A 20,290-nucleotide genomic window follows, 5' to 3' on the forward strand; every position below is an offset into this window, starting at 1 on the left:
GTATGACCCCAGTGATGTAAAATAAAGTGTGCGTGCGTGTGTGTGTGTGTGTGTGTGTGTGTGTGTGTGTGTGTGTATACACTTCATATAATAAATATATATATAAAGACTAGAAAGATATATGCCAAATCACTAAAGTAGTTACCTCTTATAAATGGTATTACTGGGAATGGAATTAAAGATTTGGGCAGGCCAATTTTTTTTTTTTTTTTACTTTACATAGATTATTTGAATTATTTGAATTTTTAAGAATATAAACTTTCATAATGAAAAAAATTATGTCCATTATGAATATATTTTATCTAGAAGACATTATGAACATCAATTTATCCACCATCAACAGAATGAACTACAGCAGGACTGTAAGAAAAACTGAACATCCTTTTAAATACATAAGCACTTATAGTTGAAGACTAAGTACTCATGTGATGGTTGCTGGGTGCTCTGTGAGAGGAAAGGGGAGGATGCCACTGGAATCCTCTTCCTCTTCAATGCCACTATCCTTCCCTTCTCCCTCACCCTCAGTACTAGGCAATATTTCTGACTCTTCCCCTCCCCCAATGTCTTACATCACTTTCCAGGAGATGAAGTGTAGTCTTCACTGGTTTGCCAGCTGGTCAGGTCCCCAGCATGAATGTTTCCTACAGGACTTGGTAGCCAAGGCAGTGCCAGGAAAATTACAGCCACTCCTGGAAGGTGTGGAGCAGCTTAGTGTGTCCGGAACAAACTAACCACCTTGTATCTTTGACTGTCATATACGTCTTTGGGATCAGTGGTTTTGAGGTTGGGCTGAGCAGCAACACAATGAATTTATCAAGCAGTTGGAGGTCAGTGAGCCAGACTTCGTGGCAAAGTTTTAGCAAGTAGTGGCTGCTACAGCTGGTAAAGACTGATGGACATGAAAATCAAAGACAATAACTGCAGCTGATGGAGCCAAGGCCACAACTTCACTGTGAGAACTTCAGATGTACCACTTAAAAGTCTAGGGATAGGATCCTGATCAGCTGTCTAAACTCACAGACCAGTACTGGCCTGGTGATTTCAACGGGAACAGCATATCAACTGGACTCCTAGTGTAAATGTTTTCCATCTGAGCAAATCCAGACCAGCAGTTTGCTTCCTAGCTTATTTCTTTTCAAAAGATGTCAAACTTTCAAGAATTTGAAGGCTTCTCTTGCAACTATAACCAAAAGGAATCTACACATTATAACTCAAGCCTGCTGCTGGCCCACAGGCATGTGAAGTGGAGCCCTCCTACTCCAAAAACAAGAGAGAAGGGCAAAAAAAGGTTATGTTTTTATAATTTAGCTGGATTCAGATGGCTGGTTTCACCACCTTTGCCAGATTCTGGCATAATTATGTGACATCCCAACTACTAGCTTTCCTAGTGATGATTTAGTAACATGAAAAAAAATCAGGAGAGGGAGATAATTAGTTACTCCTTCCTCCACGCTAGTAGTTATTTCTTTATTTATAGAGGAAGTACTGGGGACTGAACCCAGGACCTCATGCATGGACCTCGTGCATGCTAAGCATGTGCTCTACCACTTGAACTATACCCTCCCCCCTTAAATTTTGTTCTGTTTTATTTTTTTTTGGTGGGGGGGGCGGGGAGGAAGTAATTAGATTTAGTCATTTTTAATGGAGGTGCTGGGGACTGCAACCAGGACCTCGGGCATGCTATGCGCGTACTCCACTACTGAGCTATACCCTCCCACTGGATTAGATGATTTTTAAAATCCTTGGCCATCCCCAGACTGAATGGTTCTAAAACTATGAAGCTGGCAAAATTTACCTTTGGAGCCAACCACTTCGCCATTTTCTCTTACTTGGTCTACTTCTGATGATCTCGCCCCATCAGCATATCATTCCAAAAGACCCAACAGCCACCTGCTGACTTGCGCCAAAGTCTCCCCTACCTCTCCTTAAACAATCTTTCCCTTTAGTGTCCTGATTACCACTGATTGTTAGAGGAGTTCAAACAAACCTGGCTCTTAATGTAATTCTCACTAAATGTAAATAACTTGTTAAATTTATGTGTCCCCTTCTAGAGAACATCCACCCTAAAAAGAGATTGTTTGCTAATTTTGTTTGCTAGAACCACAAGTGTGTAAAAATAAAATCCCCAAAAAGACAAACAAAAATAGTTTTTAGGTTGGTAGAATTATTTTTCTGTATTTAAAAATCACCTTAAATATTGTTATAGTGTGTTTAGTTTTTTTAAAAAAACAATAAAAAATATAGACACAGTAAACAACATATATATCCAGCAGTTTTAAAATAAAATTCTAAATTTTCATCTTTGTGTATATTTAAAAAATGATTGGGTACTGCTGATTTTTGGTCACACACATGTTTCATTTTCTTTTACTTTTGTTTTTATTTTGTATGAGTCTGTGAAGGGAGGATAAGAGCAGGGGTTATCTATATTTTCCTGTATTAAAAAAATTATACATACTACCTAAGAAATTTTTCTAAATATGAAGTTTTCATTAGCTGAAATGTTGGCTATGTTTAGAAATGTTTAGGAACTATATGAAAAATATTTTCCATTTATTGTATGCTTATCTTTTATTAACAAGCTAAGAAATAAATATTTAGGACAATAGTAAGTGCATCTAGAACAATCTGTAAGTTATTCTAATAAAATTATCTCAAACTTGATATACAAATAGCTAAAACATAGCAAGAAAACTTTTATCACTTTGGCCTCCAAAATTTTCCACAAATAACAATATGCTTCTACTTCATTTGAAAGACCAGATATTTTATAGCCAAATTTCTGATAAGCTGATGACAAACACAGAAAAAGTTAGGGAAGTCAAGGCTTCAACATTTCCGGAAAAAGAAATAAAACTCTAGCTCTACAAACTTGCCAATTATATAGGAAATAACAGCTAATCCTCCTGTGCTGACCAGAAAGTAGAATTTGGGGTTTGGGGGCGTTGTTTTTTGGTTTTATTTCTTTTTTTTTTTTTCATTCACTGGCAGCATGTTTGGCATCTCACAAACTACCTGGTAAATAATCACAGTCTAAAAATTATGGGTTTATTACTTCCTAGAAGAAAATAAAGAAACCTAAAAAACTCTAGCTCTAAAAGAGGATGTGAAATCACTTGAAACTCCACAGAAACAATGCATAATAACTTATAAAAGATCATATTTGAGGAATTTATTTGAATCTCATTTACTCCCCAAAACATTGAAGTTATATTGTTAGTCCCATTTCAGAGATGAGATAATTAGTATTGTATTAATTAGATATTCTAAAAAATTTTATCATGAGAATCAGGTCACTGATTAATTACTTTGAGTATCTGCCAACTTACACTTCCAGCTATTGCTAATACAATTTGTTTCTTTCTCTAACCATTCATGTTAATACCACAGGGATCAAATTGTCCTATGGGTATTTACAAAGGCAGCCTGATTTAATAACCTAGTTTTATTAGCTCTTAAGAACCAGATTTTACATACTCAAGGGCTTAGTGACTCTGTGTGTGTGTGTGTGTGTGTGTGTGTGTGTGTGTGTGTGTGTGTATACACATGTATAGTACAATTCCTTAGTTTTTGGTTCTGTGCTTATTACGGATGGGGTTTTGTCTCTATCTGTCTTGTGTTAATATTCTAGTTTGTTCTTGAGTGCCCCATTCCGTGTCTTATTCAGGAAGCAACTAGTGAGAGCCAGTCAGCACCAAAGCTAGATGTTAGGGATTGAGAGATCAATAAGCAAAGATTCTTGCTCCCAAGGAATCCAAGAAGAGCCTTATTCATAACTTAACGTGTTTGAAAAATTATTTTATAAACCACATTAAAGAATTTTTTATAAATTTTGAGATGTAATTATTTCTTTGTCAGTCCTAATTAGTTCTTTAGCCCTACTATAATATAATGAATACATAATGAATTAATTTTCTCTACATTCTTAAGGTCCTTTCAATTTCTGAGACATAGCCTGTCCACGTACCCTCACATCTTAACCTCAAACATTTCACATTTTTAAAATAGCTTCTTCCTCTCCACCAAATGATAGCTCTTCTAGTCCTAGTATCTTTTCAGTTTTCTGGTTAATCTTAACTAGGCTGCCCATACCAACTATTTATACTTTCTCTGATATCATCTTCACCTCCACATCATAATATGTATGCTTTGTGAAGTATATATCTAAATCTTTACATAAATAAGATCTACGTTCTTGTTGTTCATTATATTTTTATTATCTTTGCCCCAACTACTTATCCTATCAAGGATACAGCATATTTAAGCACAGTATCTGTCTTTTGTCAATTATGTAATATAATTCTTTATCTTTTTAGTATATGGTATCTTGCAAATAGCATGCTTAAACAATTTTTTGTTTTGTTTTGTTCATGGAACAAGTATACCTAAAAAAAAAAAAACTTTCTAAGTGTCCTAGTAGTTAAAGAAATAGAAGAATATCAGTAGATGAAAAACATGGGGGAGGGTATAGTTCAGTGGTAGAGTGCATGCCTAGTATGCATAAGGTCATGGGTTCAATCCCCAATATTTCCATCAAAAGTAATTAAATGAACCTAATTACCTCCTCCCCCCAAAAGTGGGGTCTTAAAAATTTGGTGAGCAAATGAAAAACAAAGTACAGTTTTTAAAAAGTTGATATTATTGATAGCAAGAGTACTGACTGCATAAGACAAGACAAAACAAAAAACAAAATCACCACCAACAGTAACAACAACAAAATGTTTAAGGTTAAAATTAAAGCCTGTTTGATTTAGGTTTTACATAAATTTCAAAGTCAATAAGAAAGCCAACTTACAAATAAATATATCTAACAAATACTAACATACGGAAGAGCTGCTTTCTTCTTTTGAAGTACTAGAAGGGGGAGGGTGTAGCTCAAATGGTAGAGTGTATGCTTAGCATGCACGAGGTCCTGGGTTCAATCCCTAGTACCTCCATTAACAACAACAACAAAAAACTAATAATAAATAAATAGGCCTAATGCCCCCCCCCAAATAAATAAAGTACTAGAAAAACTTTCAAACAACTACAGTTACAGAAAGCTACCACATGATGGAGAAGGCCATGGCACTTTTTACTAGTTATTGCTTGAATGAAACAATACAAAAAACTGCTTTAAAATGAAATGTTGTATCTAGCGAGTAGAAACCATCTAAACTCTTTGAACATCAAAAAAATTTTCAGAGGATTGAAATCCTCAAAGATAAAAAATATTTAGGTACCATCCTTAGAAATAATGTATTACACAAATGTACCATCCTTGGAAACAGCTTATTATATAATCTAGTGTTTTAATTTCATAAATATATAAGGGTGCTTGGTAAAAATTCAGCAAAAAACATGGAGGAAAAACTTATACTTTATACATAAAGAATGCTAAAGTCACTCAAACTTCTGAGCAGTTTTTCCCCCAAGTAATATATATCAGTATATATCCCAGGCAACAAATATTTGATAAGTGATAGTGTATGTGGGTATGTGAGGTTGTGTATATGTGTGTGTATCTCAGTGAAAGTTGTTCACATAAAATTAAATATGTATTTTGTTACAGCTAGCTAGCTAGCTGTATAATCTCAGTTGAGAAGACAACAAAGTAATTTAAATTAAATTATTCTGTTTCACAGTCAGCGACAGGAGGAAAGATTCTGCATTTTAGGGCTGTAAGAGATTTCTTAGATTACAGTCAAAAGGCATCATATTATAGAACAGCAAGAGTAAGCTATGACAAACATAGGAGGATTTGATTTAGGTGAAACTGGAATAGGAAAAGCAGTACCTTCAGACCTGATAACAGAATAAATCATCTCTAAAGTGTCTGAATAATGAGAAGCAGAACAAAAATTTATGCCAAATTCTCCTGATTTATTAGCCCCAATTATATACATAAAAATGGTTCAAAATTATATAAGAAAACATTTTTTTCTCACTAAATATGGATAGTTATGTTTTTTCATGGGGTTTAGCTTATCATATCCCCTGCCTTATTTTTCAGGGAAAAGAAAACAGTGTTCTCACCGTTACCACAGACTGATGATAATCATTTACTCTAAAACAAAGAACAAGGTACCAATCAGCTGTCATTCCTGTCTCTCCTGCTGCTGCTTCTCTGTGAGGTGCTCTAAAAGACATTTCTACGAAATAGGAATAATTTAAAACTTGAAAAAAGTTAATTTACCTTACTTAAAAAAATCAACACTCATAAGGCTTCGAAGAAGAAATACCAGACAACAGGTTCAGATCTGCAGAAAAATTACTAAATAGACACATAATCCTCCTCACAAACAAAGGCCAGTTTAACAGTTGTTTCATTTTCTCCTTTTCTCTTTCTCTCCGAGACTAATTAGCATTATACACAGTATGTTCCTTGTTACAAATGCCTTCTTTCAGCTTTGGAACTATAGCATCTTTTGATTACCCACAACTCTGATCTAGTTTCTCCGTCATGTAGAAGCCAAACACTCTTTGTAACACTTCAGACTAACTAAATAAAAAAAGCGCTTTTAATAAAATAGAAACAACTATCACAAGTGGATGCTACGTGTATACTATCTTCACTGTGTGAATCATCATCACTTTCAAAATAAACTGTAAAAGAGACAAATACCTTTTTATATACTTACTGCTGAAAGGCTGCCATTGTATTCTCCAAATTTTCTCCAGCACCTGTGAAAATATTAAATTGAAATTTCATTTACTGAGCTAATGTGAACATTTTATTTTTCCAGAAATCCACTTAAATGAGGCACATCAAGTGAATCATGTTTATATATTATGTAGACATTACAAGTATTTTAAAGAATGTAATGGTATTTTGAATTGTTTTCAGCTGCACCAGGAAGATCAAAATACAGCCACAGCAACGTTAGAAGAACCTAAACATGATTTTTTAGCTATGATATCTGTTTGTCATAGAAAAGATAGAAGACTTGGTACATACACACCTCCTCAGAGTTAAAATGTCTCTCTTCTGTATCCCCATAGTCTGCTATACATCTCTTTACTAAGGCATTTATCACATTATAGCATAAATTATTTACCCATCTCTCTCCTCCTTTTCCCATGAATTACTTAAAAGGAGTGGCTGTTTTAATCACCTTGGCTGAACGTGACAAAGAATATATGTAGGTTCATGTATGACTGAAAAACTGTGCTCTACACTGGAAATTGACACAACATTGTAAACTGGCTATAACTCAATAAAAAAATTTAAATAAATAAATAAATAAATAAGTAAGTAAGTAAGTAAGTAAGTAAAATCACATTGGCTGAGGGCAGCTGAAGGTGGGGCTCTGCAGTTGGGATCTCCGCTCCCAAGTCTATCAGATACTTGTATGACCTTGGGAAAGTTACCTAACCTCTTTCTGGCAGAGTTCCTTTATCTATAAGGGTGGGGATATCATAGGATTATTGTAATTAAATGAATTAATATGTCAAGGGCTATATGTCATCAATTCGGAAAATGATAGCTTTTCACTTTTTAACATCTCTGAAGTTAGGGTGCCTTTTACAATAGATGGTGTGTAATAGTTTAACTGGCAAGATTTTCTCTTTCTTAGCAATGCTTTAAAAATAGGCATCTTATAACTTATGACATTAGAGTCAATGAAATAGTAAATATTCAGTAAAAGTAAAGGATTATTGCCATTATTATTACTATTGCCATTATTATAGTAACTGGTGCTTCCACTGACTGAAGTAATAAAAACTAGTGTAATGACAAAGAGGACACAGATAAAAACTATCTAATTACCTAACATTATCTAATGTTACATACTAGGTAGAACCAATTAGCACAATATACACTAGCCTTGTGTTTATAGATATTTTAAAACTAAAAGATTTCAGTATTACTAAATAATTAATGGAATGCTCAGGAAAAATACTTCGGAAAAACAGCCAATTTCTTAACAAAAAGAAGCACTTCAAAATTTAAGGTACTTTTCAAGTAATAACATTAATAACATTAAAATGTTTTATATATAATATCATATGAACAGATTTGCAAAAGTATTAAAATTTTCTTCTTTTATATTTTAGACATTTATTTTTATGACAACTTAATTAATAACCAATAGAAACACAAGGTATAAAGAAATGAATATACTAACCTAATGTTCTAAAAGTTCCATCAATTTAGCAGAGAGAAGGGATATTTATGTGAAAAAAAGCTACTTTGATTTTAGGTTCATTTCAGTTACTAGAGTTGATGCACAATAGAAAACAGATGAAGCAAACATGGAGATTAAAGCTTTTTTCAAAAGTAAGTGCTCTTTTGAGGCTAAACGACTTTCAAAAATCTAGTCAGTGCTTGTTTTAGTAAAAAATTATGGTAATATGTTATATACAGATAATCAATATTCAAGAACAAAGTACTCTAGGATATTACCAAAAAGACAAGTGGTGCTAAAATGGTTATTTATAGGTTAAACTACTGACTGCTTGTTGTGCCAAAAAGCAAGGAAGTTAAAAGGACAGAGAAGCCAGTTTGAAGGAGCTCTCAATGGCTAAACTCGAGACGATGTTAGCATCAAAATAATGATAGTAACAGACTTTAAACCACTGAACAAAATAGGATATTCTGAATCCATTTTAATAAATGGACTGGAAGTTTGATAAGAAATGGAGTGTTTATGTAGTTTCAAAGTACTTTCCTACAAAAACACTCATTACAAACAGAAAGAGAGTAACTTTACGATGGAAAAGACTAGAAGACTTTCAGACTTGAGTACTCGGCAGATACGTTCTTCAGACTTAATAAACTGAGTCTGTCCTTAGAAGAAAGTCAAAGTCAATGTCATTAGCTTCTTCAAGCTGACTTCTGTGTCCTTTTTTAATTTCCTTGCTTTTTGGTACAGTAAAAAACCAGTAGTTTAACAAATCAAATTAATTGGAGCAGTTATCTCCAGATGATAAGAATACAAATGATATCTAATATACATTTTTCTATACCTTACAAAACCCCCTATAATGACGATGCATTACTTTTTAAAGGAGAGAATCAAACTTTTAAGCACATTCTGCTCTGTGGAAAAAAATAAAGGCTAATCCGGCTCAGAATTCAAGCAACTGCCCAAGTGCTTTTTGTCAAGACAATCATCATCACATTTTGGTATGCACCAAGTGTTTTGTGTGTACTCCAAATTTAGTCACACAGAATATTAAAAGTTACGTGTACTCAGGGTTGAACTTGAATAAAACTAGTAATTTTTACTGATACACCAAAGATATTCTTAAGTGAAACTGCCTTTTTAAAAAAACTTCACGTGCATGACACTGAAGAATGCAGTGGCTACTAGTACATTTGGAACCATCATCCTCATTCATGCTAAAGCAACGACAGTTTGACCCACTACTGCTTTTGCACCATCAGTGCAAATGTCAACATGGTGAAAAAGGCAAATAATGTCTTATGAAAACAGTTTTGACCTTGTAGACCCATGCAAGGTCTCAGGAGCTCCCAGGAGTCCACACACCACACTTTGAAAACCACTGTCTCAAATAATCAATGATGGTAAAAATCAGAGGATTGGTTATCCCTGGGGATGGAAGAGGATAGATTAGGGAGGGAACCAAGGGAATCTTACGGGATTCTAGAAATGTTCTATATCATGATCTGAGAAACTGCTACCTGGGTGTATACACATTTTTTTAAAATATTAAGCCGTGCACTTAAGGTTAGTGCTACAACATCTATGCTATCCATAAATTAAAAAAAAATGCCTTTAATTCTAAGTTTTAGAATTTTTATGTTCTAGTACATCCACCTAAACCCTGAGAAGGCTTTCTGCCGCAAGCATTGAGGGAAACATCTATCTCCCACTACCTGTTTCCACCTAGTGAAGGAAAATTTCACTCTAGTCTCCAAAAGGGAAAAGAACAGAAAGAACACTTTTTTTTTGAGTGAAGGTAGATTTATTCAGAGACATACATTGAAAGGCAAGAGAAAGGCCACGAGGTGTGGGGATTGGGTGCTCACATTAAAAGTAGGTACACATTTCATAGACAGAATGCAGGCGTCTCCAAAGAGGGAGAGAGGGGCGGCCGCGAGGCGCTGTGTTGCTGGTTTTTATGGGCTTGGTGGCTTCATATGCTAATAAGTGGAAGGACCAGTCTAAGGGGAAGGGGGTGGGATTCCTAAGAAGTTGGCCATTTCCCCACTCTTTGACCTTTTGTGACTAGCCTTGGGACTGCCATGGTGCTTGTGGGCGTGTTATTCACCATGTTAATGTATTACGATGGGCGTATAATGAACCTCAAGATCTGCCAGAAGTTAAATCTCTCATCATCCTGAGCCTCAAGGCCTAGTGGGGGTGGAATCTTTCACCATTTTGGTATTAACTGCTGTGACATTCCTTGAATGGCCCTGCCCTGCCCTCTTCCTGTCTCATTCCCCACCTCAGAGATTTTACTCCCATAATCTTATGGAGTTGCAGAGGGGCGAAGGTCTGTCTTTTGAAACTGCTTCCAGGCTAAGTAGGGGCATTGACCCTGCCTATCAGGGAGTAAAAATCTCTGATGCTAAGAAAACTTTTAACCCTTCTTTACTCCCTCGTCTACGCCTCTCTATGGGAGCAGAAGTGACATAGGAGAAAGAGCTGTCTGTCCATCTGTAACTCAACCTTTTAATTTAGAGTGGCCCACCCTCAAAAGGAACAGAATTTCTGCTCACTTACTTACATAGAGAGTTTGCCAGGGCAGGTCCTGCCAATGCAGGCAAAAGGCTTGCAGTTTTAGTGTTAAGTTCAATTCAGAGAGGGCACTAAGAGTCCAAGTTCAGCTCTACTGGTTCATACAGTTAATATTTTTATTTCCATATTTCTGATGCGTGCATTTTATTCTAAACTGGTTCCAAACTTGGGAAAGGAAAGTAAGCAGTGTTACTTATTATTAGCCTTCTCAAATTCCAATAGCAAGGACTTTCTAATATGCACCTGTTAGAATATTCCACAAAATAGTGTTCAATAAATATTTATTAAGTTTGAAATGATACATTCATTTAAAAATAATCTGGGTGATACTACTCAGCCATAAAAACCAACAACATAAAGCCATTTGCAGCAACATGGATGCTGCTGGAGAATGTCATTCTAAGTGAAGTAAGCCAGAAAGAGAAAGAAAAATACCATATGAGATCGCTCATATGTGGAATCTAAAAACAAACAAACAAAGCATAAATACAAAACAGAAATAGACTCACAGACATAGAATATAAACTTGTGGTTGCCAAGGGGGCGGGGGATGGGAAGAGATAGACTGGGATTTCAAAACTGTAGAATAGATAAACAAGATTATACTGTATAGCACAGGGAAATATATACAAGATCTTATGGTAGCTCACAGAGAAAAAAAATGTGGCAATGAATATATATATGTTCATGTATAACTGAAAAATTGTGTTCTACACTGGAATTTGACACAACATTGTAAAATGATTATAAATCAATAAAAAATGTTAAAAAAATAATCTGGGTTAGAAGAATGGGCAGGGATACAGATGAAACAAGACTAGGCACTAGCTGATAATTGTTTGTATCTGGGTGAAGGCATCTTACTACTTTTGCGTATGCTTGAATTGTGCCATAATAAAAAGTTAAAATGATACTTATTGTTTGATCTTTTGGTTTGGGGGAATGGAGTTAGGAAAAACATAAAATAGAGACTTAGAACTCTGAAATAAATTTCCCCACAGTTAATACAACATTTACTACTAATATTTACATTCAAAGTCTACCTGTTTGTCTTTTGTGACTGCTTTCCATATTAATTTTAACTGTAATTCACTGAAACCTAATAGCTTAGGCATGCAAACATTGCTACTTAAGATCTTTGATCTGCTTTACAAGTTTATGAAATTAATAGCCAGTACTAGATAAAACAAAATATTGAAAAGGTGGTGAAGATGTTAACAATTAACAGAAGCCAGACACTGTGCTTAGTACTCTATATATTATTTCATTAAAATGCCCATAACATGGTAAGTATTACTATTTCCAGGAAAAAAAAAATTAGGTAAGGTCACACAGCCAACAAGGGGAACTTGGATTCAAGCACAAAGCAGTATGACTTCTGATCATACCCTTTTTTATCACTAACTATGCTACAGTTTCTATGCTGCCATTCATAAAAAACCTTTATTTCAGTTTCAGGTAAGTTATTCATATTGATTTCAGTATTCTTATAATTGTTTGTAAAGCCTGAAGATAAATCCCACAATGATAATACTCACAAATTACTTGTTACAGTGAAAGTCTGGAGAGTAACTAAGGGACTAATTTAAAAGAATGTCATTCCTCTCCAAGGAATTATTTGGCAATAGCTTTTCTCTTATGAATGGTTTAAATTTCTTTTCCTTCCAATTATCATCGTATCATTCACAGAGCATGCTTGCCATTAATTTTTCTTTTCCCACAAAAATCAACTTAATGCCTGGCTTTGAGAACAACCATTCTACATGTAAACAAAAGTTTAATTTTTAATTAGTTAATGAAATTAATTATAAAATGTGGAAGAGACTGAGTATCATAGATTTTACATGCTGTCCTAATGTAATTTGTTCATAATTTCTCTGCTTATGTCCTCCTGCCTCCATCTTCATCAGCTCACATTTTTCACTTCTTTGAGAAAGCTTTATTTCTCAATACTATACAAAGCTAACTTACCAATTTTTCACTCTTTGTTATCTTTCGCTCTCTTGTATAGTGCTTTATAACTACTTTGTGATTGGTTAATTTCTGTTAGGATAGGAAAAGTAAAAGAAACATACTTTTGTGTCTTTGATTAGACTTAAATGCTGTAAAGGAAAGAACTGTCTGTTCAGTTTCCTTTTTATGTCCCAAATGTTTTATATACCAATAAACATTCAATAAACATTGTAGATTTGTTTTTTATTTATCTCCAATCACCACTATCATTAATATTTTTGTATACATGCTATATATATGTGTGTGCATGCGTGTGATGTTTATAAAGCCAATGACAAATGGGACAATGTGCACCAGCCATGAAAGAACAACTTTCAAAATTAAATATTGTCTGATATTGGGAAAGATAGATTAGTGCAAATAAAACATATCCTAATGTTTGCAGATTTATTCCTATCTCAGTTTAAAATGTAGTTATTCAGTACATCAAGCAACAAAGAAATTCCTTCTTCATTTCTAAATTCATTTGTTCATTCAGCATTTAGAATGTGCCTTGGAAAAGTATATATGTTTTCTATATGAGCATAAAGAGCTTGTAAGAACTAGAGATGATATATACAAAAGATCATTTCTCAATTTGAGATCCCTGGGACACTGCAGACTTGTTTCTATATTTCAAGGGAAAAATATTAGTGAAATTTATACTTGCAGGTATAAGAAAAAAGTAAACACATCAGTAGCACAGAAGGATGATATTCAAAAGGTATACTGATATTGAGGGAGCATTTACCAACTAACCACATGTATGCTCTTTTCAATGATAAGTGGCTTTTGTTATATACCTTGTCATAATTTCAATAACTTTTCTGTAACAATATTTAATTTTCCTATGTTTGTATACAGTTTAAGATACATGGTGTATTATGTTATAAATGTATATCTCCATGGCTGAAAACAAGTATGCACATTTTAATTTGCTCTATTAAGCACAAAAATACTATTAAATAAATGATAATTTACTCTTGTTAATTAGGTATCAGTAGGAACGAGCAAGCCAGCTGGAAAAAAAGTCTTCACTGACAAGTAAGGAGGAGTTCCCTGAAAACAGGAAGGAGAGAGAAAAAGAGAAGCTGAAGGGAAAGAATCAGTACCCTGATGCTGAGTACATGTTTCAGGATGCAATTGCAGAATGCTACTTCCAGTAATACTCTGAGACTCAAACTGATGCCTCAATTTCCTCCTTGAACAACCAACTAAAATTTAGGGCCAAGAAGCAGCCAGTGTCTATGAGCAATCCTTAGCCTCACTTAAACATATCACCTGCCAAATCAGTCGGTGGCAGGATGCCCAGATTGTGACAGTACTCTACCTTGAGTCCAGGGGTGAAGGACTGGGAGGAAAGGTAAGGATTTTATCAGTTAGTGATTTTTTTTTTATTCTTTGGCCACTGAACCCTAATAAACAGATTTGTTTTTAAAAAGCCTGTTTAATTTAATTGGACCATAGAGATAGGTCAGAGAGTACCTGAAATAAATTATCAGGTAAGTTATTTCCCTGCTATCCTATCTCTAGTTAACTCAGTAGGCACCTGAAATAAATGTATACACAGTATGATTCCAAATGTAGTAAAATATGTACTTAAAGGAAATACTTCAAAATGTTAACAGAGATTATGTCTAGATAGTTTTAGAAACTATTTTTTCTTTTTTCATTTCTATATTTTCCAAATTTTCTACAAGGAACATGAGTTACATATGCAATTGGGAAAGATATTAATAAAATCTATAACTTCATAGAAAAATTATGAAATTAATCTTTGAGAGTATTGTTTGCTCTTGATTTAACCCAAAGTATATACCTTTGTCCTACTGGTATTTCATCAATACACTGTAGTTACCAAAAGTTCTTTGGTCAAACAGATAAGAAAACACATAGAAAGTATCTAACATGCATTAGATAATTAGCAGACAATAAGCTATTATTTAAAGTATATGTTAGGATCTGTACTAGAAGCTAGAGACACAAGCATTAATAAAAGCTGCCCTTGGGGAGCACATAGTCTAGTAAGGGAAGCAGATGTACTAACATATTCTATTATAATATAATGCAATACAATGTATGATTTAAAGAGGTAAGAACAAAGCAAGCCTACAGCATTTAACTTTTGAAATAGAGTATTTTCTACTTTCCCCCAAAGAAGTAAGGTAAATGGTCTCTATCTCTAGATAAGGAAACTAAAATTAAGACTTATTCCCAAGGTTAACTAGTGATAGATCCAAAATCTGACTCAGGTGATAATGCTTTTATAGCACACAACACAGTATATATTAAGAGTTTCAAGTTACAGCAACTCAAATGTATATACTTTATACACATATAATGATCAGTGTTTCAGTCTTGGAATGGTCATACATCTGGTTTACATGAAATATCAGGTGTTTGCAGCTAGGGCAATAAAGATTTAGGCCCAAACCAAGGAGGTGAAAGAATTATAGAGAAAACTATAAACCATTGATGAAGGAAATTAAAGACTTTAAAAAATGGAAAGATATCCCATGCTCTTGGATTGGAAGAATCAATATTGTTAAAATGGTCACACTGCCCAAGGCAATCTACAGATTTAATGCAATCCCTATCAAATTACCCAGGATATATTTCACAGAACTAGAACAAATCGTAATAAAATTTATATGGAACCATCAAAGACCTAGAATTGCCAAAGCATTACTGAAAAGAAAGAAAGAGGCTGGAGGAATAATTCTCCCAGACTTCAGACAATACTATAGAGCTACAGTCATCGACAGCATTGTACTGGTACAAAAACAAACATATAGACCAATGGAACAGAATAGAGAGCCCAGAAATGAACCCACAAACTTTTGGTCAACTAATCTTTGACAAAGGAGGCAAGAATATACAATGGAATAAAGACAGTCTCTTCAGCAAATGGTGTTGGGAAAACTGGACAGCAGTATGTAAAACAATGAAGCTAGAACACTCCCTTATACCATACACAAAAATAAACTCAAAATGGATCAAAGACTTAAACATAAGACAAGATACAATAAACCTCCTAGAGGAAAATATAGGCAAAACATTATCTGACATACATCTCAAAAATTTTCTCCTAGAAGAAATAAAAGCAAGAATAAACAAATGGGACCTAATAAAACTTACAAGCTTCTGCACAGCAAAGGACACCATAAGTAAAACAAAAAGACAACCTACAGAATGGGAAAAAATTTTTGCAAATGAAACCGACAAAGGCTTGATCTCCAGAATATATAAGCAGCTCATATGACTCAATAAGAAAAAAATAAACAACCCAATCCAAAAATGGTCAAAAGACCTAAACAAGCAATTCTCCAAGGAAGAAATACAAATGATCAATAGGCACATGAAAAAATGCTCAATATCACTAATTATCAGAGAAATGCAAATCAAAATTACAATGAGGTATCACCTCACACCAGTCAGAATGGCCATCATTCAAAAATCCACAAATGACAAATGCTGGAGAGGCTGTGGAGAAAAGGGAACCCTCCTTCACGGCTGGTGAGAATGCAGTTTGGTGCAGCCACTGTGGAAAACAGTATGGAGATTCCTCAAAAGACTAGGCATTGACTTACCATATGAACCAGGAATCCCACTCCTGGGCATATATCCAGAAGGAACCCTACTTCAGGATTACACCTGCACCCCAATGTTCATAGCAGCATTATTTACAATAGCCAAGACATGGAAACAGCCTAAATGCCCATCAACAGATGACTGGATAAAGAAGATGTGGTATATTTATACAATGGAATACTATTCAGCCATAAAAACCAACAACATAACGCCATTTGCAGCAACATGGATGCTCCATGGAGAATGTCATTCTAAGTGAAGTAAGCCAGAAAGAGAAAGAAAAATACCATATGAGATCGCACATATGTGGAGTCTAAAAAAAAACCAAAGCATAAATACAAAACAGAAACGGACTCACAGATATAGAATACAAACTTGTGGTTGCCAAGTGGGCGGGGGGTGGGAACAGATAGACTGGGATTTCAAAATTGTAGAATAGATAAACAAGATTATACTGTATAGCACAGGGAAACATATACAAGATATTATGGTAGCTCACAGAGGAAAAAAAATGTGACGAATATATATATGTGCATGTATAACTGAAAAATTGTGCTCTACACTGGAATTTGACAAAACATTGTAAAATGACTATAAATCAATAAAAAATGTTCAAAAAAAAAAAGATTTAGGCCCAAAGTTAGTGATATGCCTGGAAAGAGATGCACAGAAAACAGATTGCTGTTATCAGTGTCTAAGACAAAAATAAAAAGCAAGGAAGGAGGTGACTCCTTCATAGTTATTATTTTTCTAGAAACTTAGTATCTTGAATTACAAAGTGTTTTTTTTAGTAAACATATCCTCTATCACTCTGGGTTCAACTGTATTATTTGGTGCACCTACTCAGCTAAAGCATATTAAGTACTAACACACAGGCACTTACTACAGGGATTTAGGGCGTCATACAGGTAAACAGATTTCAAGTCTGCAGAATTAAGATTATTTCTTTTAAAATAAAATCAAGACCATTCAATAATGACACTTTAGATAACTTTTTAGAGGACCTAATTTTGTTTTGGTTTAGGTTTTTAGTAAGCACACTATTTTTTTTTTCTTTAAATCAGTAAACACAACTGCAGTAAGTACTGCCTATCTCCAGAATGGGACTACTACCATTGAAAATTGCTTCTACGACAACAACTTTAAGTTGGGTTTTGGCTTTAATGGTTGAAGGCACATTGGTAGTCACACGTCATCCTACAGTTTAACTTTGTTATCTATTAAAATACAGATAAGCCATGTAAGAAATAACGCAGCATTTAGCCAGGGATAGACCTCTTAAAACCTTTGATGCTTTTCACGAGTGGGAGACTGGCATAAGCGCCGAAGTCCCTTGTTAGTACTATGTTTAACTGATAACATCATACAGATTGTACAAGAGAATGCTAATGTATCTCTGTAATATTTAAAACTTTATTCCTGGCCAATTCTTGTTAGAAAAGGAGTCATGGTACTAAACCAAGTTTTAGACTGTAAACTCCCGGCATTTACCATTTCAAGTATGATTGTAAATTCCAAGCAATTTTAATCTAGTTTAACATTATCTCTAAAGAACAGTTAAAATTTTATTGAAATAATTCAATTTAACATTTTATACATCGTATCTTAAATGAAATAAAGACACATTATTAGACAATAATGAAGAGGAAAAGATTTGGCCTGCTGTCTGGGAAATCAGAGGGTGGACTATCTAGGCTTCTTTTGGCAAGACACTTTTCCAAAAGAAACTTCTTTTGTTTTCTTCAAACAATACTGTCCTGTCCAAAACTAAATCATCTTTCTGTCTTTTGGAAATCCACGTGTCACTGCTAGGGTGCAAGGTGGGGTTAAAAAAAATTGGTGTGAGGTCTGCTGCCTTGGGAACCAGGACGGTCCAGATTCTGTCCCAGTCCAGCCCCAGCTCTAATCGAGACCTCGGGGACTTGGTTTCCCCTTCTTCTCAATTATCGTGCTCAGTGTTGGGGGTAGGGGTCGGGGTGGGCTTGGGACCGGCCCCCAGAGGCTGCAAATGCCCGGGCAGCAGCACGCTCCAGGTTCACGCAGTTCCTCAGACCTGGAAGCTGTTCGCCCCGGTCTCTCTACAAGCTCAGCCACTGGCTGTCTCCGTGTCTCGAAACAGTCTGTTCCCGGTTTCCCCGGCGGGTACCCCTGGCTCGGCCCTGCGCTGCCCCCTTGTGCCTCGCTGCGAGGAAGGGACCTTGCGATCCATCCTTCCACCCGCCGAGAAACGCTTTACCTACCCTTCATTCTCACCTTGGTCGTTCCTCCTTCTGAGAAGCCCTGACATCGCTGCACACGAGTGATCCCCACCTTGGCGGTCTGAAGACCCCTTTCCTTCCTTCAGGCGACCTCGCTTTCACATTACCTTCACCTTTGAGGGAGCCCTCAATTCATTCACACATGCCCATCCTTCCTCAAACTCTCAGGTATTTCCACCCGCCGGCCTTTTGAGGACCCTCAGCTCTAGTCGAGGGGGAAAAAAGCCTCCCCCGCCTCCCCCACCGGGTTCTGGGGACCCCTCTCACCTCCGCGGTGAGAGATGTGTTTACTGAGGAATCGCTGCTTCTTTCTCTGGTGCAGCAAGGTCGGGTATTTGAGCAACAAGAATGAGGTCACCAAGTACCCTCCCAGGGTAGAGAGAAGGTAAAAAGCCGCGGTGGACGACATCTCAGCCACCGTGTGGGAAGTCTCCCACCTCCTGGCCCTCTGAACTCCGCTGAGATGATCGTAACGGCTGCACCGGCGGCGGCGGCTGTTCGAAGTCTGCTCGCCCCCAGCTGGTGCCGGCGGTGCAGCGCACTTGTCGGCGCCCGCCCACCACGCAGGCGCAGCCGGACCCCGGCAGCCGAGCAACAAAGGGGCTCCGGCACGCAGGCGCGCTCCGGCTGCTGGGTAGGAACCTGCAGGTCCTGGAGCGAGCGCTAGTCACCTAGCTTTGTGGTCTGATCTGCAGGGCTCCAAAATGAAGCGGAAGCTTGGAAACCCGCCAGTGCCTTCGCCATCACTGCAACAGAAAAGGCTATTCAAGGATAGCCTTCAGGAAAGCCTCACATATTTAGAAAGTCCACATCAAAAAGGGAAGATACCAAGGCTCCTCTTTAGCCCCCTACTTGAGGAAATGCAAAGAACTGTTACGGATGGAGGAGTTAAAAGCTTACTAAAACAAACAGTAAACCTATCCATACGTCTAGCCCAGAAGGAACTTTATGGTCACACATACCATAATAAAATGTACTAGTTTATCAGTCAAATATTTGAGGGGCACCGCTTCTCTCTCATTTCACTGTTCACAAAAAAGGCAAACCTCATGCCTTGTACACAGTAGGCAGTCAAGAAATGTTTGTTTACTTACAAGTCCGTTTACAATAAGGAAAAGTTTGCAGAGTTATAGGTTACCACTTAAAAAGTCTCGGGAAGACTGGAAACTAAATTCCCTCTGATCCCACACATGCCCAACTACTATAATTTTCAGAGCCACATCTAAGTGTGAAAGAATTAACCTAGGGTTGAGGGAGAAAATTTGGCCAGAACGGGTCTTCCACAGAAGCAGAATGCAGAGTGATTATTTAAAATCATGTGATTGACTCTGGCCTGAAGCAAATTTCTCTCATTTCCTTATACGAAAAATGAGGAATCTTTTACTATATGATAACTTCTAACTCTCACATTCTGTTAATGATGACTTCCCAAAGATTCCAGCTTCCATTAAGAGGCGTAAATAAAATTTAGAGGATTCTTGAAAACAGAGGTCTTCATTAGATTTTTAAAAGTAGCAAAAAAGGACTTTTGCATCAGTTTACCACCAGCCGTAGTCTCATTTCTTGATTTATCATCAATATACCCAAAGAAATAGTAAAGCCTTTGTAGAAGAAAAAGAACTAAGTATGAAAAATTCTAAATACAACTAAACTTAAAATTAAAAACATTTTAAAGAAACTCACAAGCTGAAAAATACTGCCTTATTAGGAATTAAGGAAAGTATCTGTTTAGAGCTGTCAAATTATATCTTATAGATCAGC

General features: G+C 35.9%; 1 protein-coding gene and 1 pseudogene across 1 annotated transcript in view; one reads left to right on the forward strand and one right to left on the reverse strand.

The window, feature by feature from the left end:
* The window catches only part of GDPD1 (glycerophosphodiester phosphodiesterase domain containing 1), a 41,294-nt gene extending 22,256 nt beyond the window's left edge, over window positions 1-19,038 (reverse strand). The window contains exons 1-2 of the mRNA XM_006181429.3: window positions 18,797-19,038; window positions 6,621-6,663 (exon numbers count right to left, since the gene is read on the reverse strand). Of these exons, the coding sequence (XP_006181491.2) occupies window positions 6,621-6,663; window positions 18,797-18,938 (185 nt within the window). The 5' untranslated portion in view covers window positions 18,939-19,038. The remainder of the gene's footprint in view (window positions 1-6,620; window positions 6,664-18,796) is intronic.
* LOC102513820 lies at window positions 405-893 on the forward strand (annotated as a pseudogene).
* Window positions 19,039-20,290: the final 1,252 nt, after the last annotated feature.

The sequence above is a fragment of the Camelus ferus genome, chromosome 16 (genome assembly GCF_009834535.1).
Source record: "Camelus ferus isolate YT-003-E chromosome 16, BCGSAC_Cfer_1.0, whole genome shotgun sequence".
NCBI classification, from domain to species: domain Eukaryota; kingdom Metazoa; phylum Chordata; class Mammalia; order Artiodactyla; family Camelidae; genus Camelus; species Camelus ferus.